The sequence below is a fragment of the Carya illinoinensis genome, chromosome 10 (assembly GCF_018687715.1).
Source record: "Carya illinoinensis cultivar Pawnee chromosome 10, C.illinoinensisPawnee_v1, whole genome shotgun sequence".
NCBI classification, from domain to species: domain Eukaryota; kingdom Viridiplantae; phylum Streptophyta; class Magnoliopsida; order Fagales; family Juglandaceae; genus Carya; species Carya illinoinensis.
The window spans coordinates 37,386,297-37,410,950 of record NC_056761.1 but is presented as its reverse complement, the minus strand read 5'-3'; the positions used below and the strand labels follow the sequence as shown (position 1 = coordinate 37,410,950).

General features: G+C 38.9%; 2 protein-coding genes and 1 non-coding gene across 8 annotated transcripts; all 3 read right to left on the bottom strand.

Annotated features, from left to right (window-relative positions):
- Positions 1 to 103: 103 nt before the first annotated feature.
- On the bottom strand, positions 104 to 4,731 carry LOC122279512 (dnaJ homolog subfamily B member 13-like). 2 transcript variants are annotated; one of them, XM_043090198.1, is made up of 4 exons: positions 4,317 to 4,731; positions 3,807 to 4,225; positions 1,139 to 1,620; positions 104 to 704 (listed from the first exon to the last, which is right to left on the bottom strand). In XM_043090198.1, the coding sequence occupies exons 1-3, from the start codon at positions 4,479 to 4,481 to the stop codon at positions 1,179 to 1,181; spliced, it is 1,026 nt and encodes a 341-aa protein (XP_042946132.1). In that variant the 5' UTR covers positions 4,482 to 4,731; the 3' UTR covers positions 104 to 704; positions 1,139 to 1,178. The 2 variants fall into 2 exon arrangements, with proteins under 2 accessions (XP_042946132.1, XP_042946131.1); XM_043090197.1 differs by lacking the exon at positions 104 to 704 and having other exon boundaries at positions 946 to 1,620.
- LOC122280256 lies at positions 1,813 to 1,947 on the bottom strand. Its single transcript, XR_006229838.1, has one exon. It is a non-coding gene; the product is annotated as a small nucleolar RNA snoR111 (small nucleolar RNA).
- A 3,592-nt stretch (positions 4,732 to 8,323) lies between the features above and the next one.
- Positions 8,324 to 23,652, bottom strand: LOC122279265 (E3 ubiquitin-protein ligase APD2-like). 5 transcript variants are annotated; one of them, XM_043089777.1, is made up of 11 exons: positions 23,491 to 23,652; positions 23,074 to 23,363; positions 22,746 to 22,852; positions 22,532 to 22,657; positions 22,296 to 22,389; positions 12,659 to 12,766; positions 12,510 to 12,592; positions 10,730 to 10,876; positions 10,326 to 10,398; positions 9,834 to 10,185; positions 8,324 to 8,777 (listed from the first exon to the last, which is right to left on the bottom strand). In XM_043089777.1, exons 2-11 carry the CDS (start codon positions 23,360 to 23,362, stop codon positions 8,702 to 8,704), a joined length of 1,455 nt encoding a protein of 484 aa, XP_042945711.1. In that variant the 5' UTR covers position 23,363; positions 23,491 to 23,652; the 3' UTR covers positions 8,324 to 8,701. The 5 variants fall into 5 exon arrangements, with proteins under 5 accessions (XP_042945711.1, XP_042945707.1, XP_042945709.1 ...); XM_043089773.1 differs by having other exon boundaries at positions 23,448 to 23,650; XM_043089775.1 differs by having other exon boundaries at positions 23,454 to 23,650.
- Positions 23,653 to 24,654: the final 1,002 nt, after the last annotated feature.

Here is a 24,654-nt window from a genome sequence, read left to right as displayed (position 1 = left end):
GAAGCGCCATTACCGGTAAGCATAAAAGTATTCGTGTCCCCTCGATCCGGTCTTTCAATGTACCCCATTATCTAAGTCGAGTTATCAAAGGTGGATGCCCCAGTTCAAGTGGAAAGCTCTCTTGCAAGCCAGTCGCAAGCAAGCGATCTATATTATGTTCCGAGCAGAAGTATTCATTCGTAGGGATGCCCAAGACAGCGCGCTTCAGCCCTCTTGGTTGTGCCCTATCAAAAATTTCCCACAAATAAGCCCTACTAATCATCTAAAAAAACCTGGAAGCCTGCGCCCCCTTGGTTTTCCATGAATTTAGGCAGCAAGCTCCCATCCTCAGCTGGATGGGAATGCTCTAAAGGATGGAACCTTAAGAAATGGTCTATTATCTTGTCTTTGGACTATTCCTACGTAGAGAGTGTGTTCTTCACGTTAACTTATAAGTAAGAAGACTCATTCAGAAATGAAGGGACCATGAAAGCATATGATCGTAGAAGCTTACAAAACCATTGCTACTTGATCAGAGTCGAGCTCGAGTTGGCCCCTCCCTCCATCCTAAAGGTTCGAAGTGATCGGATTGTATTTGATTCGAAGAAACCAAGTTAATGAAGTAGCTGTAAAGCAATCGAGATCTTGCACTACTGATTACAATGAAGAATCAAGTCAAATCCAAATAGCCAGCCTACCCAGAAGACACCCTCATATTTTGATTTCTGCAGGCACAAACCAGGAAGTAGCAGTTTTAAAATGTCATTCCACTACTAACGATATTGCACATTTTATGTCACCCAAATTTAAACGTGTGCCAAGCTAGGACCTGGTATCCACTTTGCCTAAAAAGCAGCATTTCATAAAAATAAAAAGACTGGTGCTGTTGCATTTTATCCAGTCACCAATTGGGCATCAAGCTAGGTGCAAGCTTCCATCTCACTAAAAATCGTAGGCAAGCTCAAGTAATTATAATCATTTTATTCTTCAATGATGTGGTGTACAGCGATTAAAAAAACCAAAGAGAGCAGACACGGGAAATGAGAAAAAGATGAACAATATTCAACTACTAAACTTTTTCTATGAAATCCTCAATTCAGCAGAGCATGAAATTTCTCTCCAGCATATAAACTAGCAGAGAAAACAAATGAAAGCTTACAGGAGGTCGGAAGATTTGTAGGGTGAACCGCTACCAGTCCTTAAGAAGACATTAACAATCGCTTGATACCCGATTTCTGCTCTGATGTAAGCCTGCTAGGGAACTTGATGTTGAATTTGATTCTCAAGTTCCCTTTTCTCGAAGGATCCTTGGGGATTGGCATCCCCTCTCCTTTAACAACTTCTTCATAAGTGGGACTAATGATGGAGTTGATGGAAACTGTCAGATTTCGACCATCAAGGGTTGTCAGCTGTGCTGTATAACCAGTCAAAGCCTCCACAAGTGATATCTTCTGGGTGACGATTAGATCATTGCCATCCCTCTTGAAGACACCATGAGGCTTCTCATCAACAATAAAGATGAGGTCTGCGGGTATGACACCTCGCTGTTCATGTCCCTTCTCTGGAAAGGTGATTTTTGTGCCCTTCTTCCAACCCGGCTTGATGTCAATGGTAAGAATTTCCTCAACTGTGGCAGGTCGCCTGTACAACAAGATAAAATAAACAAAACCAGTCTATCATACTATTTTATTTTGTACTCCTAAAGGTCAATAGATTCATAACCATGAATAAGTGAGATTTTCCAGAAATGGAAAAACAGAGGAATGACTGACTCCTAAAAAAATTTTTTTTTTTTTTTTTTTTTTTTAATAAGTAAAACAATGAAAGTAACAAATGTGGACGAGCAACAATCGAATCACCAATAAAAAAAGATGACGAACGAAACGATATCTTGGCCATTGATTTTTTTGCTATATCTCAATGTTCCTCCGAACGCAGGAGACACAGACCTGCCTCCCCTTTTCTGTTACACCGAACAGAGGCTTTGATTTGAAAAGAAAAATGAAATAAAATCCAAAATATGAGCGAATATCAGACAAGGTTGAGAGATCCCTAAACCCCATCGGCAAACCTAACCCTTACATTTCAATCAGCTGTAGATAAAGAACGGAAGTTCATTCTGCTGCACACATGTAGTAAAAACAAAAGGTGGAAAATTTCATTCTGCTGCACACATGTATTGTAAGTTTGTTAATGCAGACAAAGTAACAGACCCCTCCATTCCCTCACTCAGTTGACAAAATAAAGACTCATAATCATGGATTGACAAAAACCAAATCCTGAAAACACCATTACAACAGGAGCTCTTTCCTAAACCTATCAAGTATCTAAAGTGCCAGTAGTTTTGGAGCGATTATTGACCTGCAAGTGCCAAAAGAGGAAATTGAAAATATGCAGCCAAGCAGACTTCTTCATGCCGTCCCATCTCAGATCTTTTTTTATAAGTAACATCTTAGAAAGTTCTAAAACAGGCCACATCTTGATTAAAAAGAAAAATTGATTTCCAAGGTGCAGCAGCCTAAACAATACCTGAAGTATTGAAATCTTCCATATAGAATACATAAGGCAGCAGATGGTAGTAAAAAGCATATCATTACAATTCACTTGTATATCTAACTGTGTATCTTTCTGTTCACCAGCAGATAAAGGAACATTTGACATGCATTAGATTATGGCATCATTACCCCTCCTGAATGCCACCACATATATCTTACCAGATGCCTATTGGGCATATATCTTCCGGAATTGGAATAGAGTTACAATACCCTGAATTTTGTCAATTATGGCACAAAGAATCACTGTATCATAATCTACATTTCCATGCATGTACATGCCTTGTGTACCATGATACAATTACATTGGTCTCACCCAATAAACCAATTATTTAAACATGCATTGTAAACTACTATAAATATGTCATAAATACATGTAGATGTGTATACCTCTACCAAAATGATGAAGATCCAAAACCAAAAGAACTTAAAGCATTTTCTTGCAAACTGCATTATGAACTAAAACCATAACAAGTTGCAGAAAAAACTCCAAAGGAGTTAAACAGGAGAAACAGCATATCTATTTACATGACACCCCACATCACTCATGAAGTCCACTCCCATTGTCTTATTTAGTTGATAATTCTATCAATGAATCCTTTCATCAAAGGATCAGGGAAAAAAAAGGTCTAGACCTCCAACGGGAATGATTCAGAGGATCTAAAGCCAAAATGCTAGTGGTATTTACTAGCAACAGCAAAACGGAGGAATACTGTTTCCCATCCATATGATTGAATCCTTGGGTTTCCAAAATAACATAAGTGGTTTGAATCATTGCTACTTTGACTCAAATATTTTCAGATCAAGTTTTGATTTTTTTTAATGATCGGTAAACAAGATTTTATTGTATTGATCATAAGAATAGACAAAAGCCCAAGTATATGGGACAAAGAGCAACGCTTAGCAAAGATCAAGTTCTGAATTATATATACTTCTCAAAAAGTTATGAATTATAGAAAAGAAACACCAAGCGGATTGATTCTAAGAGACGCCATTACACAACCACGTATAAGAATAACATGGTATACCTAAACAAATCATAACCATTCTTAAAATCTTCAAAAACTCCACTAAAATCTATCAGTCATAAACAACAATATTATTTGGTTTAGATAATTGTGGACTTGCAAAAGAACGACTATGTGTAGATCTAGAATCTAAACCACCTAATCTACATTATTACCTGTACGAATGTGAGACAACATAACTATCAGTACAACAACAAATCCAAACCACAGCCTATAAAAAAAATGATTATAGCATCCCAAAACTTACCCACTGGCATCGATAACGTCCCTCGAAATCTTCATCTTCTTCGTAGTCCCTTTGCACATATCCTCCAAACTACAAGGCAGCGTGCGCTCTATCGCAGCGGCTTTCCTGGGCACGTTCCCTGAGGCCTCCCCGCCTCCACCTCTAAACGAATTGAATATATCGTCCCCGAACATACTCCTCGAAAACCCAGGCCCGCCGGCGCGGGACCCACTACCGAAGTCGCCCATCCCTCCGAAACTCGAAAACCCGAAAAGCTCAGAGAAGATATCGTCGGGATTCCTCGTGGAGAACCGGAACGATGACGGTCCGCCATCAGTCCCACCCGGAAACCCACCAGCACCAGGCGGTGGAACCTGCCCCTTCAACCCCTCCTCTCCGTACTGATCATACACTGCTCGCTTTTGCGGATCACTCAAAACCTATTCACATATACATACACCAATCATCAGATTCTTTCTCCATTTTCACAAATAATTAAGAGTGAGAAAAAACGAATTTTGATGGGTTTACATCGTAAGCCTCGGAGATTTGTTTAAATTTGGCTTCAGCTTCTTTCTTGTTGGTGGGATTCTTATCGGGGTGCCACTTCATGGCTAGCTTCCGATACGCTTTTTTCAGGTCATCGTCCTTGGCGTTCCGGTCTACCTGGAGAATCTTGTAGTAATCCACGCCCATGCCTTTCTTTTTGTTCTTCTTCTTCCGTATCTGATTTCTTAATCCCAGCTATCTGATTCGGATTCTTTGTCTGGCGTGGATTTCTTCGGTTTTGTCTTTACGGAGAGCTAGCCTGCCGCCGCCGGAGTTCACGTCCGCGAAGGAACCATGTGCGAGTGGGGAGTTATCCCCCCGATCTGAGAATGGGCTGGGCCCCTCACTACCATATTTGTTACAAATTGGGCTTCGAGTCTTGGATCTGCTTTTATTTTCGCCCCAAGCACTCCATATCTCTCTTTTGTTCACGAATAGTTCAAATGGAAAAAAGAGATGCTTCGTCTATGGAGAGTGGTGGTCATTGAATGTGTAATTTTTTTAAAATATTTTAATAAAATACAAATTAATTAAAAAAATATTCTCTTAACAATTAAGTTAAAAAAAAAAAAGCAAATCGATGACCACTCTCAATGACCACCATCAATGGGAGTAGCATTATTCAATGAAAAATCTTCCAAGAGTTTGCTTGGAAAGAAAGACTCGGAAGTTAAGGAGTAAAATATAATTTTCAGAAATCAAGGGATCATTTTTATAAATGGTAACTAAACCATTAACCCAACAGAGGTTTATCATTTTTTTTCCCCCCAAGATCAGCCCTACCCAAAGCATCCTTGTAAATGCTCAAATTGTAGTGAGCAATTTGGAAAGGAGAAACAATGTGCATTATAGCCATATGAAGGCCTTCATTCTCACAAATTATGCCTTTCTTTCTTCAAATTGCACACTTGAAGTTCAAAGAATACAAATCCCCCTACAAATTTGCTTAAAATAACAACTACCTCCATTTCTACCTCTCCATCATCCATTCTCTTGAATTACTATAACCATGTCACCCAATTAAATGCTAATACAAATACATTCTCCAAATTAACCTCGAATTTAGCTTGAAGCATTTATTAAATAAGTCACGCAAACACAAAAATAAACTCAATTATTAAATGATATAGACATGTTCAAAACTCACTCAACTCGATTAATGGTCATGAACATGCTTATTTCAACCTCAACTTGACTAATTAACTCATTCATATATATTTTCACATATTTTCACATATTAATAATACCAGTGGAGGCCAAACGTGCTCTGCACGTTTGCTTAGTTGTGTTTTTTGATTGTCTTATACAAAAATTTGTTCAGAGTAAATTTGAACAAAAAACAGAATTTTATTTTATTTTATTTTTTTCATGATCATTATAGTTCTCAGCCATATTGCACAGGGCCAATAGAGAGAATATTGAAATTTTTGTATTGTTGCTAATTGAATATTTCTGGATCTGCAGCAAGTTGAATCACCCACTGTTTTTCTGAAACTTGTACTACAACAGTCTCTATAAATGGCAGATGCTTCTATATGTTAAATATTTAATAGGATTACAGAATGAATAAATGTGTAAATAATTAATTTACAAAAAAAGCAAAATAAAAAAATAATTAGTATGCTCCTATATGCTATATATTTAATGGGATTAGAGAATGAATAAATGTGTAAATAATTAATTAAAAAAAAGTAAAATAAAAAAATAATTAGTATTTTATTATAATTTAAAGTTGTAATATTTTATGTATAGTATAGAAATTGTAGGAATGAAAAATTTTATTTTATGAATTTTAAGTTGTGAAATTTATTTTGATGTGTTTTCTTGGTATTAATTATTGTGCATTTAAACTGATCTTTACTTTAAATTAGTTTAATGTTGGACTTTAATTATTTTATTTTATTAATATTGAGTTGTGTTTTTATTTGGCTCTTATTTATTTCTTTTATTGTACATTTTTTTCTTTTTATGTGTATTTGCATGGAAAGATTATTTTATTTATTATGATTTATGACTCTTTTGTTTTAAATTTAATGTATTATTCGTTGGGTTCATTTATAATTTTAAGTCGTGTAAATTATTTTAATGTGCTTTCTTGTTATTAGTTATTATTTCGCATTTAAATTACTCTATGCTTTAAATATTCTATTATTGGGCTTTAAATATTTTACTTTATTAATATAGAGTTGTAGTGTTATTACTTGACTTTTAATTATTATTATTGTACCTTTTTACTTTCTTAGAACCTTATTTTCTAAGTGGGCTTTATTTTAGTGGGTTTTTATTATGATTTGGGTCGAATTCCCTTCAAACTTAGGCCAGCACGTAGCACTTAAACCCGGCCCAGTGGATCCCTCCAAAATGACGTCGTTTAGAAGACATTAGGGCTCCTTTTTCTTCTTCTTCTTCTTCTCTCCTACACCGTTTCCCTTCTCTTCTTAATTCCCGTTGCTTTCTTCTACTGCTAGCCGATTCATCTTCATTTCTTGTACTGCATTCCCCCATTTTCCTTCAGTTGGTTAGTTACATTTATTCTCTTGCATTTTGTTTCTTTTTTTTTCCACTGCAAGCAGATCTCTCTCTCTTTTTCTGCTGTTTTTATTTCATGGTTTCTTCTTCGTTGTTGCAGGTTTGGTCAAGTTCCTTGTATGCTCATTTTCTCTTCCTTGTTTCTTATTTATCTCCTTTTTATTGTGGTGTAAAACCCGCACAACCTCACCGTGGATTGTGTTGCATTGCTCCTCGCGCGACACAACGGCTTCGTTTTCATCCTTCTCAGTTGCGGAATCTCTGGTAGTGAGAGAGACTGTATGAAAGCAAAGTTCAGATTCTTGAAGAAAGGGTGTTTTTTCACGTCGGCAGCTCCGCGCTTCGATCCTAGGCGTTGAACTGGGTCTTTGTCCACCAATCAACAGCGTTCCCGTGCAAACCACCAAATGCGACCTCTGGTGCCACGTATTCGTGGGTTCTGACGAAGAAGCACGACCAAGCGTTTACCGGCTTAGCCAAGAAAAGCCGGTTGGAGGTTAGGGTTTGTACCTTGCATGACCGAAACAACCTGTTGGGGAAGTAGGAGAAGGCAGTGTGCACGGCGCGGTTGTACTACAGTGTTTGTGTGGTCGATGGAGCCAGGAAGGAAGATGGGGATTCGACGGCTGCGATCACACCGAAACAACTATGTTTTGTACGGAATGTAAAGCAGTGTAAATCTTCTATGTACACAAAAACAAAAATGGAATTATAATTCACTGTTCATTCCTGTAGCAATGTGATACACTTATTATTATAGATAGATACATGATACTGTATATATATATATTATTTGTTATAAAAGAAAATAAAAGAATGCGGATACGCATATATACAACAGTTATTATCAATACATACAAACCACATTAACACATGAGTGGAGATTGAGCAGCTCAGAAAGTCAAAGAATCAACTTTGAACTCGAACTCGAGCTTGATTTCAATAAACCGAGCCAAACATGACTAGGCATAACTTGCTGATCAAACTAGAGTATTAAAGAACTAATTTCTTAGCTTGAAGTGAGAAGGTGGCTGCTGACAACTGACAAGGACTCTAAACTCCTTGTATCCTGTAGGCTGGCATCTGATAAAATGTGCATGCATATTCAGCAGGCCAATAGAGAATTTTTCTTTGGTTTTGTTGCTGTGATTTCGGTCCATTATGGCAGTTACAAAGTTCCAGTATGCTACAAACAATATGAGGGGATTCCTACTATTTCCTTCTATTGCTCATTTTCTTAGAAACGGTGGGAAAGAGTAATTGGCTTATTGAGTATTGATGATGGTGTAAATTGGGTTCAGCTTCTTGCTGTATTGAAGAAGCTGCGGGAAATTATGTTGTTTTCTAAGCAAACAGACAATACCACTACACAAGAATTACCAAAAAGAGAGAGAAGATCCGGCCTAGTGCCTGAGGGAGCCTGAGAAATAGCATTCCATATGAGGAAAGGTCGAAGACACTTCAGAAAAAAGCAAATTGAATGACGTAGCGTTGTTTGTTGCTACAACAAGGGGTCAGTACAAAGTAATAATAGGTAGAATCATGAGCCAGGGGAAAATTGAAACCCCAAAAAAAAAAAATCTCTGAAGGGAAGATAAAAACGTTTCCATGTGCATTATGGCATTTCCTATACCAAGAAATCGTTTTACATTGTGGAAGGTCCACTGATAAAAATACGCAGAACATGGTCAATCCACCTTCGAAAACTACCTGATGTCCACAGCTACAATATACTTACTGAATGCCATTGATCAGCACAAAAACAATGGCGTAGAAAATGAATCCATGTTGCGGAGTATTCCACTAGGCTTTGCCTGTCTGACAAGAAGCTATCTTGCTTAAACTGTAAAAATCATTCTCACTTTCTTCATGTTCCTATGGCAGACTGGGCAAGTGCCAGCTGCCTCTGCTATCCTGCAAGGATTCGAGTGAACAATATCATAAAAACTGAATCTCCATTCCCCTCATAATATTTCAGAACAGGTTCCACAGAGTAATATCTGTACAATCACATTGTAACAAATAGACTTGCAACATGGAAGAAGCCAAACTTTCATCATGTTTAAGCTAGCATATGAGAAATAAAACGTTTAAAACATACTGACAGGTTATAGTCATACCTTCATTAACTACATTCAAATTGTGCTAGTTGCAAAATCTAATTTACATGCTTTTTTGTTCTGAGAAAATCTGGAATATTTTTTTTATCGGTAAATAAAGATAAAAACTAGGCATAGCAAATCTAGAATATATCAATTCTGAACGACTTGTTTTTACAAATTTAGAAATGGGGGACAGCCGGGGGGGAAGTTCAACCCTATAACAATAGAATGTAAATTATGTCGGAGGAGATATTAAGATGCTTGTTTTACCAATTGAAAAAAAGGGGGCAATGATTTCAAGTCAGCATTTAATCTTATCAAATGTGGGCGTCAAGAAGTTTCAGGGTTGTTGGATATTAAATACATGAAAAAAGCTAAACAAATGTAATTGCAACTTACATTGTGAGCAAGTGATATTCAATCTACATCATCATTGTAATATAATGACCTTAAATTTCCTCGATAAGTATCTAATGCCCGATTTGCTTCATTTTGCAACTATCCCCTAAGAATGCAAAGAGCCCAAGAAATAGACTGATCAACAGTATATTTCTAATGTAGCCATCTTTGTATAACTATGCAGCAATCTTTGCTCAAGCAAGCATCATGCACTGTTGTAATTGTTAATTTAGATCCCAAACTAGGTCCCGGCAGGGTTTTCCATGATAGGCAAAACATGCAGGCACATCCTACTAACATCTTTAGTTTGCACACCTATGTGTAGCAAGCTAGGAACAACAACAGTGTTGTTGCTTTTGGACTTTTAACCACATGGTAAACGGCAGGATGAGGTTGGAGTAGGTCCTAGCTCCAAATTTCACCCATCAGAAAAAACAAAAAAGGTAGAGAAATAATTGATAGTACTTACCTAGTTCCACATGCAAAACACGCCACACAGTGACCGCATGGAAGGAAAAAACAGTCCCTAGGAGCATCAAAGCAGATTGCACAAAGACGTCGGGTATTGTTACTGTTTTCACCGTCTCCTAGTGACTTCCCTCCAGGGGCACCCAATGCAAGAAAGTCCTCAATATCATCCTCATCATGTGACAGAGAATCATAAGAAGAACCCCAACTTGAGAGATCATCATCTTTGTATGAAAGCAGAGGGGCTCTTTCAGATCCCACTTCCCCATATTGAATACCTCTTCTTCGTTCATGGGTAAGTTGGAACTTGTTCAAGAAGTGGAAGGCCGAGAACATGAGCATGGACATTCCACCTGCAAGCGGAAATACTTTTTTTTTAAGAAGTAAACAAGCGGATATACCTAGGTACAACATGTATACATTTTTTTTTTACAAGTAAAGGTACAACATGTATACATAAAGATACCCTTAGGCAAGGAATACGAAAGCATACCTATGCCAACAATATACGTGGCCCATCTTGGTCCATATGACAATTTGACATGCCACTCATTACTGGTTTTTCCCTAAAGCAACCAAAGAACATTCGGAATAATTGTACACTTGGAGTAGATAATATTGGATTCAAAAACTGCTTGCTCCAGTAGGAAGTGCGAGAAGGTGTTTCCAGTGAGATACAATGCTGGGATACGAAGTGATTCAACGATTTTTTTTAAAATAGATTATGTGATTCAATGAACAACATGAGATTGTCACTGGTACAAATCATCCACACTGATATATAAAGTGTCATTTCAAACAGTTCTTTTTGTCTATCTATGTTCTATTTTATGAATGAGCGAATGATAAAAAGGCGTTTAAGAATGAAGGTAATCACCAATTAAACTGCAGTTTTACCTGTTCTGTACTAGGAGAGGTTAAGACAGCAGCATTTCCGTTGGGAAACAAAATGTCCAAACCACACAAACCGCCAGTGAAAGTACACTTGTAATAAGACTCTGTAGTGTTGAACAAATAAGCCTCTACTCTGAGGTTTAACAGCACCTGATTGGCGTAGAGATAATCTAACTTATAAGCATAACCAGTAAAAAGGAAAAAACATCACAATTGCTTAATATTAATAAATCAAAGCTAACAGAAATCGGAAAAAATTAGTCACATTTTATTATGGAATATATTCTCATTGAAATTGAATGAAATAATGTAGTAACCTTGTAACTATCCTAACCCTCATTCTTTTACAAGCGATTTGAATTTCATCAAGAGTGCAAAGGGGCACAACCCAAGTACACATGGTGTATAAGATAGAAAGCACCAGATTAGAAAGGAGGAAAACAAAAACTAGGGGAGCCAGAGCTACTATGTGCTGAAATATCACTAAGGAATTAAGCTCCTCAACTGTCTTCTCACAATCGAATAAGTTCATACACTTCGATCCATCCATAAGCACCACATTAGACATGAAGGAACGAGCCTCCAAGCTTCCACACCGCAATGACCCACAACCTCACTTCTCCAAACAGCCAGTTACTCGCAACCCTTTGGAGTATCACCCAAGAAATGTCAAAAATATTAAACACCAAGGCCCAAACTCTACTTCTACTTCACAGTGCAGTAATAAGAGATTAACTGTTTCCTCGCTCATCTTGCACATGCAGCACCAGCACATTACTAATACTCTCATTCTCAAATTGTCCATCATAAGGATCCTTCCCAATGCAGCTGTATACCTAAAGAACGTCACCAACAAAGGGGCTTTATTCCTCCAAACTCCTTTACAAAGAAAAAGTGTTGTGGGCTGTAATGCATGATAAAAAGGGCTCATCTCGAACCTCCTCGTTTTGCATGGAATCCACCTTATCTTATCCTAGCCAAAATTTCCCATCTTGATAGGGTACAAGATATTGAAGATTGACAAAATGGACTCCAAATCCCAATCGTCAGCAGATCAGATAAAGGTGATATTCCATTGTCTAATATCATTAGAGAATAGAATAAATCATATAAATTACAGCATATTAGTCAATGAGTTTTAATGACAGAGCATGTGGGTTCGTCTATATAAAAAAATCAAATCAGAAAACATCCCCAAAACGTTCATACAAAAAATTGGTTTGATTATCAAGCATAGACTATGGAATGAGAACATTCTTGTAGATTGATAAAAAAATAACTGGACGGTTAGTGACCATCTCACTCCAATTCTATGGCATTTACCATGATGTAAAAGCAATCTTTTCAACTAATTGTCTAAAATATATATCATATCCCTTGGATGTTGCAATCACCTTGCTTGGTTAAAAATGGTTCTCCCTCGAAATGATTTATGTATTACTATTTAAGCTTGCTCAATTGAGCAGAACATATCATAATGACAGAACCAACCAACCAAAAACAATAATAGTGGACTTATTATCATAAATGGTTCTACGATAGATCAATTTGGAGTCCATGAACTTAACAAACCTTTAAATGCTACTCATCATCCCTTTTACCATCATCCTCTCACCATCTCATGATGTGGTATTAAATGATTGGAAACTATTTATTATGCTTCACTTGTAGGCCTATCATTTAATGTCACATCAAAGGATGCACAGAGGATGATAATAAAAAGGATGATAAATAGAATTTTCCTTAAATTATAGCGAAACAATATGCATTTTTGTAAAATTACCTCCACTTTCTCTGTGTTTAAGTTGCCCAGTGCAACATAATAACTAGAAGGCTTGAATATTTCCTGTGTAATCATACCATTTCCTGGTGAAGCAGAAGTTGTCAACATCAGTACAAGTTTTTTTTTAAAAAAGGACAGAACATGCATACCTTCAAACTTCCATCTCACCATGAATGAGGTTCCACGATAAGGTGGTATTTGGATATGTAGGGTCCTCAAGCCATTGAGCAAGGCCTTCATTCCCTGCAATGTGCCGGCTTCAGAATAAATGGAGAAACAAATACATAATTGCAATCAGTGTACAGAAAACTGAGAAAAAACCACAGGTAGATTTCACATTATGCACACAGAAGTTTTAATGAAAAGTGGGAAAATAAGTTTTTCATACCCAAAACTAAGGTTTCCCCTTTTAGGAAACAAATTTATGATTGCAAGCTATTATTAGTGAGTCATTTTTTTCTAAATTTTATGTCTGGAGATATATATTTTGAGTTGCACAAATAGATTGTTTTAATTAGTACACTGTTTGTGAAAAGAAAATAGAAGGAAATTGGTTTTATTTTATTTTTTTTATAGGTAAAAGAGATTTTATTGATCCACGTAAAAAGGCAAAACCCAAGTATATAGGAAGTATACAAGAAAGAGCCTAATTACAAGCTACATGCTACGGAAAGTAGCATAAAAGTCATTAAAACTCATTCTGTTCAGTACAATAGAAGAGGCCCATAGTAACAAAGTATGAAAGAAAAAATCCCTAAATCCAGCCTGAGAGCGTTCCCTATCCTCAAAGCAGCGCCCGTTTCTTTAGTTCCATGTGCACCACATTAGACATAGCGGTATCATCTTCCAAACAACGGCGATTTGCTGATTGCCTCCAATCCTTTGCCAGCAGTACAATAAATCTATTACCCTCTTTGGCATAACCCATGCGATGCCAAGTCTTGAGAGGATTTCGTCCCATAAGACCTTGACTACTTCATAGTGAAGGAGAAGGTGATCTGCTGATTCACTGTTATGTTTACACAAAAAACACCAATCCATTATAATTAGACCGTGCTTTCTTAACTTGTCTATGGTCAATATTTTGCCGTGAGAAGCCAACCAACCGAAGAAAGCAACCTTGAGGGGGGCATTACTCTTCCAGATGCTCTTCCAAGGAAAGGTATGAGGGGGGTGACCTGTCAAGGCCTTGTAGTATGAGCGAACTGAGAATTTCTTGTTCCCTGTGTGTGTCCATAATAATCTGTCCTCCACTCCTGCCTTGTGTTTCAGTGCATATAACACACTGTAGAAATCAGTGATGTCTCCCACCTCGCAATCCTGAGCAGCGCGAGTGAATCTCACAGACCAATGAATAGAATCAGCAGTATTACACATATTCTCTGCCACCGAGGAGTCTGGATCAAAAGCAATCCTGTAGAGAGAAGGGAAAGCGCTTTTCAAAGCAACATCCCCACACCAAATGTCATGCCAAAATCTAATTCGTGTGCCCCTTCCCATCTCATATTTGCAGTTGCCGAGTAAGTCATCCCAAACATTCCAAATAAATTTCCAAACTCCCACACCATACGCACCTCTTACTTCCTTTGTGCACCAACCACCCCAGATGCTCCCATATTTGACATCTAAAATAATCCTCCAAAGAGCATTTTTCTCATGTAGATAACGCCATAACCATTTTCCAAGAAGTGCGTTATTGAAGGTTCTTAGTTTTCTTAAGCCCAAACCGCTGCAGGCCAAAGAAGTGCATACTTTGTCCCATTTAACCAAGTGGAATTTCTTTGTATCTTCTAGACCCCCCCAAAGGAAGTCGCGGAATATCTTTTCCATTCTATCTGCTACCCCTGCAGGAAAAGAAAATAAGGAGAGAAAGTACGTTGGGAGATTTGATAACTTATTTTTAACAAGTGTGATTCTCCCTCCCTTAGACAAGTAAATTCTCTTCCAAGCCGCCAATTTGCCTTCAATTTTCTCAATGATCCCTTCCCACATTAGCTTGGATTTATGAGGGGCCCCCAAAGGAAGCCCAAGGTACCTCAGAGGCAAGTATGAAACCTTACATTCCAAGATGACAGCCACTTCGTTTAGGTTATAGACTCTGCCAACTGGGACAATTTCCGTCTTTGAAAGGTTCACTTTTAGGCCAGAGACAGTTTCAAAACCAAAGAGAAGTCCTCTTAAAGAGCGAACCTGATCCAAATCCGGGTCACAAAAGATCAACGTGTCATCGGCGAAGAGAAGGTGGGAGACTGACATGCTTCTATGCGAGGAGCCGCCCACCGAGAGGCTCGAAATGAGTCCTCTATCCACCACCCCTTCCATCATTCTGCTCAGTACATCCATGACGAGAATAAATAGGAGTAGCCATAATGGATACCCTTGTCTTAAGCCACGAGAGCTGTTGAAGAAGCTTTCGGGAGTGCCATTAATTAAGATAGATAATCTGGCAGTTGTGATACAATGCTTGATCCATTGGCACCATTTTCCCACAAAGCCATACCTGTCAAGGATGTATAACAAGAAATCCCAGTTCACATGATCAAAAGCCTTTTCCATATCCAACTTACACAAGATACCTCGAGTGTCGTCTCTGACTCTGCTCTCCAAACATTCATTGGCGATGAGGACCGAGTCTAGTATTTGTCTTCCTTTCACAAATGCATTTTGCGACTTCAAAATAAGCTTCCCCATTAGTCGCTTTGCTAAAACTTTAGAAATGATCTTGTAGGCCCCACTTATCAAACTTATGGGTCGGAAGTCATTCACTTCCACCGACCTCGCCTTCTTAGGGATGAGGGCGATAAAAGTGACATTAAGGCTCTCCTCAAATTTCTTAAAAGAGTGAAATTCAGATAAGACCTTCATTAGGTCCTCCTTAATGATGCCCCAACATGCTTGAAAGAAAGCCATGGGAAAGCCATCTGGTCCTGGGGCTTTATCCTTGTTCATACATTTTACCACGCCAAACACCTCGTCTTCTTCGAAAGGCCTCTCCAACCAAGATGCACTTCCGTGGTCGATGGAATCAAAAACTAGACCATCCACCTTGGGCCTCCAAGAATACTGCTTTGTCAGAAGCTTATCATAAAAATGGACAATGTGATCCTTGATGGCATCTCAACCCGAAATAACCCTGCCCTCCTCATGAAGGACCTCTATGGCGTTGTTCCTTCGTTGAGAGTTTGCAACCTTATGGAAAAACTTTGTGCTTCTATCTCCTTCCTTCAACCAAAGAGCCCGTGATTTTTGCCTCCACGATATTTCCTCCATAAGGGTGATTTTTTTCAGCTCAGCAACTACAATCAATTTTCTTGCCCTGTTCTCGTCTGATAACACCATTTCAGCCTCTCTTTCATCCAATTGTTGTAGTTTCGTAAAAAGTTTGTCCCGCTGATCCTTAATGTTCCCGAAGACTTCCGAATTCCATTTCCTTAGGTCATTCTTCAAAGCTTTAAGCTTTCCTGCTAGAACATAGCTAGAAGTTCCCATGAACTGATAATATGCCCACCACAAGCTAACTTTTTCAATAAACCCATCTGCCTTCAACCACATGTTCTCAAATTTGAAGTATCTTCTCCCCTCCTGAAGGCCCCCACAATCTAGCAAAAGAGGGAAATGATCCGAACAGAGCTGAGGAAGACGTTTTTGGCACAAATTGGGGAATTGAGTCTCCCACGAAGAGGAAACGATGAACCTATCCAATCTCAACCAGGCCCTTCCATTTGATCAAGTGAAATCTCCTCCTGCCAAAGGAAGATCCATCAGGTCTAACTCAAAGAGAAGTGCCAAGAAATCCGCCATAGCTTAACCCAAGCTGGAAGTTCCCGACCGCTCACTCGGGAAACGAGTGATATTAAAATCACCCCCTATTCACCACGGGATGTCCCAACAACTGCATAGGCCAGCTAAAAGAAGTTTCCTACTGCTATCATCATTTGGCCCGTAGACACCTGCAAAACCCCAAACAAAATCATCATCCACATTCGAGAAAGAGCAGGAAATCGAGAAATCCCCAACGCAATCCTCCACAAAATTAACTGCTCTCTTGTCCCACATCACCAAGATACCCCCTGAGGCACCCTTTGAAGTGAGTGTGGTCCATCCTATATGAGAGCAATTCCACAAACTTCTTATTAAGTGCCTATCAATAAACTGTAGTTTCGTTTCCTGCAAATAAATGGCATCTGCTTTCCAATCCCTGAATAAATTCTTCACTCTAAGACGTTTATTCGGGGCATTCAGACCACAGACATTCCATGAAAGAATCTTTGGTTTCATGGATAGCCAATATTCACCCTATCCTTTGGACGTCCCCTACTCGCGCTGCCCTTCCGTGTGTCATAGTTTATGGAGCAAGTAAGTCTCCTAAGCTCCCTCTCCTTCTTGCCTGTGGATTTGTCGAGGAAAGGCTAACCTGCTCTTATTGCGATGAAAAGAGCTTGCATCTATTTCTCAAAACCTTCGCAGGACATCCCCATGAAGTGACGCATATCATTAACCTTTTGAATGACCCAATGAGGTTGCGAAACATCCCAAGGAATTGTTGGTGGCAAAGAACAGAGAGGACTAGGCACGTCCTCAGCCTCATACATATCAGTTAAGTGGATATCTGTCCCAAGCTCCTTACATGTTAGCTGTAGATCTGAACCATAGGATGTTTCTTCATCTGAGATCCCTCCTTCTGCAAGAGAGACGTCAACCGCTTCCGTTTCATTGCATAGGACCCTGGACAGGTTGTTGGAGAGGCCCAGATGCGTAAAAAAACTTTCGGGAGCTTCCCCCTTACCTGGCCAAGGTGAAGAACAGTCATCGGAGCTTGGGATGGGCTAAAGTAAGCAAGCCGAGGGGTCGCAGGTCCCCGTCTACCCCTTCTATGTCGAGTTTGCATTGTCATGCCAGTCGGACACTCCGACGAAGAGAAGCGCAGTCACGCCGGTAGTTTTCGGAGGATCCCCATGCCCGTCTGAGAGAGCCTTGACGGTCGTCGAAGGCTTCTGTGTCGCCAGCACAGCCACCGGCATGAGAGGTTGGCTTAGGCCCATCGTGGAAGAGCCAGGAGTGGCCTCGACGGTCTTCGATCCGTGCATTTCGAGGCGGGATGAAGATGGGTTAGAGGCCCTTGGAGATGGGCCCGTGAAGGTTGGTCTTAGGCCCATGTGGAGATGCTGCTAAAGGTCCATAGGGTGCGAGCTTGAAGCCCTGGGAGGTGGGCTTGAGGCCCTCTGAAAGTTGGGCAAGAATCCATTTGTCCCGCCTGAATTGTCCAACCCGTGTGATGGTTGGGTTATGACCCTCTTAAGCCCGTTAGGCCCACTCAAGTCCAGCCCCATTCCTTTCAATGGGTTCAGACCGCTGTCTGTAACCAGCCCATTTCTTGTCAAAGTACCCGGCCCAAAAAACCCATTGCCTTTCTCTTTAGGAAATGTCTTCTCAGAGACCTTTTTAATCTCTTTAGGAAATGTCTTCTCAACTTTTTCACATGCAATTGCTATTGTTTGATTTTATAGATGTTTGGGGCTTTTAATTATGCATATTAGTGAATGTATTGGGTTAGTGGGCTTGCTGTCCAGCCCACTGGACTTTTTGTGGTGCCAGATTGGTGCCCAAGTTAATTTAGAATATCTGACACATATTTATAGAATGAATCCTGCCACTCAAAATGTCAGAATTTTTACATAGTTACAGGACTGCAAGCAATCCTAAGCTCTCAGACTTTGCTTACTTAAATAAGGAAGGCATTCTGTGTTTTATCGCTGGAAATAGGACCTGGGGAGTTTCCAAAATCTGTTGGACAGCAGGATTTCGAATTTCCTGAATGCATTAGGCAAGACTTTATTCTTGTTAGCATAGGAGTAAATTAGGGAAGAGGCTGCCAAGATATTGGACTAAATAGGGAGGAAGTTGACTCTTCAGATAGCTGTCCAGACAGCACTGAAATCTCCAGCAATCAATCCCCCAACCCATTATAGCAAGTATAGAAGATCTTTCCTAATACAACTCAACGGAACTATCTAAAATTGAGGGATCTGCAGCCAGCTTAGAAACCCAGCAATTACTCAATCAAAATTAGGGATTGTCAGGTTTATACTAACAGCCCCTATGCCCATACTTCAGCCCTTAGGTCCCAAAACCCTACAGCATCCTCCTAAGCCTATTAGCAAACCAGAGGCAGCCTCATACACGCACTTGTACAGACTTCTTCCTTAGGTTTAACTCTATACACTCCACTAGGTTTCATATCATGAAAGAGTTAAAGGATTCTCAAGGCTGCTACTGCCATTGTGCCACCACTCTCTACCACCCTAGGCTGCCAGAATCAGGAATATACCATTAAGCCTATCAAACAGGCACAGTGACATGTGGTGTTGGGCGATGGATCTAGAATAAAATTCTAGACTGACCTGTGGTGTGGAGATCAAGCCCTAAAGGATTCATTCCCATCAGTTTTTAGGATTGCAGGTGAGAAAGATGCTCCAGTGGCTAATTGCATGGAGTTATGTGGGGACTTAGTCCAATGGAACGTGAATTTCACTAGAGTCACCCAAGATTGAGAAGTTGGCAGCATTGAGGAATTCTTTGGTCTTCTATACACCATGATGCCGAGAACCCAAGAAGCAGATAAGATGTGGTGGATACCCATAGGTAAAGGTAAATTCTCTATCTGTTCTTTCTATAAGTTGCTTACACAACCACAGAATACGCAATTCCCATGGAGAAAGATATGGAGAAACAGGGCGCCTCCCAAAGCAGCATTTTTTGTATGGACAACAACATTAGGTAAGATCTTGATGACAAATAATCTATGGAGACGTAAGGTGATCATGGTAGATTGATGTTGTATGTGTAGGAAAGATGGTGAAAATGTGGATCATTTACTGTTGCATTGTCAGGTGGCTAGAATGTTATGGAATGAGGTGTTTAATAAAATGGAGTTAGCTTGCGTTATGCTTGCCACAGTGATAGAGCTCATGGCCAGCTGGATAAATCTACGAGGTCTCCCACAAATCTCTAAGGTGTGGAAAATGGCCCCGAGTTGTATCATGTGGTGCCTAAGGAAGGAGCAAAATGGCCGGACATTTGAAGACAAGGAGCGCCCATTAGATGAACTTAGATTATTTTTTATTAGCACTCTTTTTCTTTGGGCCACAGCTATAAATTGGCGTGGCCTCGATTTTCATGATTTTCTTGTTTCTATTACTTCTCTCTAAATAAGTGTGACCTTTTGTATACCATCTTTGTGTACTTGGTTTATGCCTATTCATATCAATATAATTGTTTGCTTATCAAAAAAAAAAAAAAAAGCACAGTGATAGCAATGGCAAGTGAGTATTTCTTACTCTCTATAGGTAATTCGAATTCTATGATATCTCCTCTCATAGTATATTGCCTTTCCACAGCCCTCTCTCAAGTTCTCTCCACCAAAGCTCTTAGAGGGAACCTCTTAAACTCTGCTGCAAGTTAGGTAAGGACTTCTCTTCAATGGACTTCTCTTCAATACACCAAAACTTCCATGTCTTAAGCAATAGAAAAATCCCTATGTTATATTATGGAAGTTTGGACCTAGAACTCACACCTTAGTGACATTGTAGGGACACAGCTGCTGTTGAGGCAGCCAAGGACGTCCTCCCAACTCCTCCTCAGGTTGGAAAAGGTGAGAAATACCCAACTTTTAGAAGCACTAAGAATCTAGGTTGCTACCAGCAAACCAAACAGCCCTTATGTGATACCCCATATGATAAGGATAAGGGTAAGTGGTGTATAGAATCTCACATTACTTGGGAAGGAGAAGTTCTTGCTCTTTATATAGTTCCAATGGAGCTCCAATTGTATCATTGACTAATCCTTTTGGAGTAGTGGCCATGTGATTTGGGCCTTCCATTGGGAATACAACTTAGAACCCTATCCCTACCTAGTACTACATGTATAGAGGCTTAGAAACATGAATGAGAGATTCCTATACATACTACTTTGACGTCATAGGCATAGCACACAAAACACATGCTGTCAGGAGCCCGACAGAAGCACAGAAGCATCACACAGCAAGTAAAGTCGTGGATTTTCATGCTTGACATGTTTAGAGGTAAGGAACACTTAAAGCATATGCATGACACCCACTCACTGCATGTAAAATGTTTTAAATATAGTTGTGTAAATCAAACCAGATTTTCATTTAAGGTAGAAATTTCATTATATAAAGCATAAATACGATCAATCATTCATTAAGCCATGATTTCTTGCATATTGACATATCATTTTCGATTAGTTCTCTGTTGTATGATAAACAAACAGCAGCTAGTGACTAGGAAGAAAATTGATTTAAAACATGTGCATACCCAAGACATGTTGGCATGTCAGCAATGCCAAGTGGACCAAACAGACCCTGTTTTCAGATTTACATGCCTTGCATGAAGAAGTGTTTTCTACCTAGCTATATATAGCCATATTCAATTTTAGCCCTTTTTATGAACCCTCAATGAATTATGACAATGTGCTTGTGGATGCAATTATGTGTGATATGCTGATTTGGTTGTTTGTTTAGAATGAATGTTATGTCATGAAAATCACTCTTATGTTACGTTATGCTTATTGATTGCCATAAGTGGATACCACATCACAGTGAAGGAAGTTAAGAAGGTATAGCCCACCGCATTCATCTAAAAAGCAGCTCCTCTTGTGGCCATTGGTGCCCACAAGACTTTACCAAGGGGTAGTTTAGGAATATTTTTATTTTGTATTTTTTTCACCTTTTGTAGGTCCCTAGGTGTTGCTCTTGTATATGACCCGTGTACTTGGGCTTTGCCGATTCTTATGGTCAATAAAATCTTATTTACCAATAAAAAGAAGTGTTAAAAAGTTACTTGGAGCCTAAAATTAAGGGTCAACAAAACCCAAACCTAGTCCTAATAGGATTAGTCTAAAAGAACCTAAGAAAACGTAAATTGGATCAGATCTGCGACCTTTCTTGTTTTTTGATGACGTGAAACCTCACCAATGCATGGTCCATAAGGCCCCACTCCTGGGGAGTTAATCCTTGATACACCACCTCACCTACTAGAATCATGTATCAAGTAGTCTAAGACTCCAAGAGTACTCCAAGAGTGGAAACAGGGCCAGGATGCCTGAGTTCCTATTTCTAGCAATAAAACCCAAAAAATTGGACTTTCCACTTTCTTAATTAGCTACCAGCTTGTCATAGGGATATTAGGATAGGTTAGAAATATTTATATCATGGAAACCTTATTAAAACACTATATTCATCAGCCTTGTTATATCCCAAGAAATTTTCTAAAGTTTCCTTATAAATAGGACCCTATTATTTCAACCCAGCCACAATGCCCTATTGATATTGTACCCCAAACACAAAGATTTTCACAAAATCCCGGCCCTTCTCCTCCCTCCCATGGCTTTATGTGGGTTTTCTTCACGTCTTCTCAACTCTTTTCATCAAGATTTGAGTTTAGATGTCAAACCTTACAATGGATTTTTATATCACTCTTAAAATCTTGTCATCAAAGTTAGGACAAGATCCAGTCTTTCACACCAAACTCATCAAGAACTCAGTACCCAGGCACTCATGGTGCTTTTCCTAGGGCTTTGACCAACTTTTCCTTTTAACGGCCCCATTCACAAACATAATCATACTCAAGCTCATAAAAACAAAGTGAAAAGAGATGGAATAGAATATGAGTGAATTTTCTACGTGGGGTACAAAAGTTGAACCAACAATGGAAAATAATCAGAAAGCCAGTAAAAAAAACTTGAAGACTTACTAGAAGAATATTTTACCTTCGGCAATTATGAGAAAAACAGAGGAGCTTGGGGAGTTCACGCTATAAGAAATATTTATTTGAGACCCCTCATTTAGGAAATATACCCACACCTGAACAACCAGAAAACAATTAAGCCCACCTGATCAACAAGAATATATGGAGGTTCAATATAAAACTACAAAGTTTGTGTATTGGTGAGCAAAGTTAAAGAAAATGATAATGGTGTTGAACATTTTGAAAAAGCACACTTACCTGGTGAGAATCAACTTGAATTGAGACATTACGAGTTTCAGACCAAGTGGTAACAGAATCAAGTGGTGGAGTTTTATAAAAACCATATAACATTGGCCCAACGGCTGACTCATTTAATTCTTCCACCTATTATAGACCAACCAAGATTACCACACATCACCTAGAAAAGCTATTAGAAAGATAAATTGCTAGAGTACAAAATGGGGTGAGTTACCTTTATATACTGCACAAAAATGGGGTTAGGTTGCAGAAGCAAGGAACAATTAGGACCGAGGCTCAAATTGGCAGGCCCATAAACCCCCAGGATCAGAGTCATTGACACTGTAACACGGAGGTTTCACTAAATTATTTAGCTAAGAACCAGAACATTAAAATGGAATGTGTGAAATACTCAAAACATGATCAGATTATCACTTAAGAATCACAATCAATCTAACTATATTAAATATGGAGGAAAAAACCTAAGTAACGACTCGTTGGAGTACAAAACTCAAATAACGTAAAAATTACTGGGACGACTAGCAAGAGGAAGAAAGACTAACCGAAGAACCAGAAGGTAAGGAGGACGATGATGCAAGACCACGCGTCGTCCCCAATCACCGTAGATGCGTCATCAAAAGCCAAAGGGTTAGCGTTCCCTCGGTAAGACGTGCCAATTTGTTGAGGCTCTAGCCCCGGGTGTCGAAATTGAAGTTGATGCTGGTCGCGGTAATCTGCCGCTACGCGAACTTGCGACGAGCTCGAGGACGACGTCGCATTGACCGAAGACTCCCTACGAATGGCCGAAGAAGAAGAGGGAGCTGTACTTGTCCCCTGGTCTGGTTCTGCCATTCTAGAGATAGATAGAAAGAAAGATAAAGTGAGTAAGAGATTCAGATGAAGAAAGAGATTAGAGAAGGGAAATTGAAAATCTAACCCTAACTCTAACACTAGGGATTGATGATAACGAAGGGGGAAACCTTGGCGTCGCGGAAGAGCAAGATCCATGGAACAAGAGAGACACATAGCGGGAAAGAAAGAAAGCTGTGAATTTCACCAGTCGGTCGTCGTCTTCTAGGCAGGAAAGGTTGTTGGGAAGAGTGACGGTTAATAGAGGTTAGTTGTCAAGGTGCGCTTCTCTGATTTCCGTCTTTGACACCTGCACCGGGAGTCCGGGACAGACCAATGGCAATAGGCGATATCTTGTACTGTGTAAACTAGCCATGTAAGAATAGAATCTCCACCAAATGTCGTTTTGGCATGTAACGTTGACTCGAGTAGAAGACAAACGGTTATCACCCTCCTTCTATTATTTCTGCATAATTTATCTTTGGGCTGCGTTTCGATATTAAGCTTAGCTCAGCCGATTTTAATTTTTTATAAATAGTAATAAGTAAAAATAGTATAGTGACATATATATAGTTTATCCAAAATAAATTTAGATATTAAGATGAATTTATTATTATTTATAAAAAATTAAAAAAAATTATAGGTTTCACGTATAAAGAAATATTAAGTTGAAAAATATTACAGGTTTCACGTGTAAGAAAGTTTTAAATTGAGATGAGTTTAATAATTTAAGAGTTATGTATTTAAATATTAAACTTAAGTTAAAATTAAATTTAACTAGGTTGATTTCATAACATTTCAACAACCAAACTAGCATCATGCAAATCACATTTCAAATAAAAATTTATAGAAATAATTTTTCATTCGACTTGTTCATTCAACATTTCGAGAAGGGTATCCTTTTTCAAATACGGTAGAAGATGATTGTTATTTTTCAAAATTGTATTTGATTTCAAGTTCTTCATTTTTATAGTAAGGTTAAGAAAAAAATTTATAAGATGAATTGTAACTAGGGGTGAAAAACGGTCGGTCCAGACCGGAGAAACTGACCAGACTGACTATTTCGATCCGGACTAGACCAGACCGACATGGTCAATCGGTCTCAGTCCAAGGTTTTGTTGATTTTTTTGTTTTCAGTCCGATCCCGGGGTGGGGTTTTCCCAAATCGGACTGAACCGACCAAATAGAAAAATGTATTTTTTTAATTTATAAATATATTTTATATATATTATTTTATATAATATTGTATAATTAATTATGTAATTTTTATCTAAACTATTAATACATTAACAATA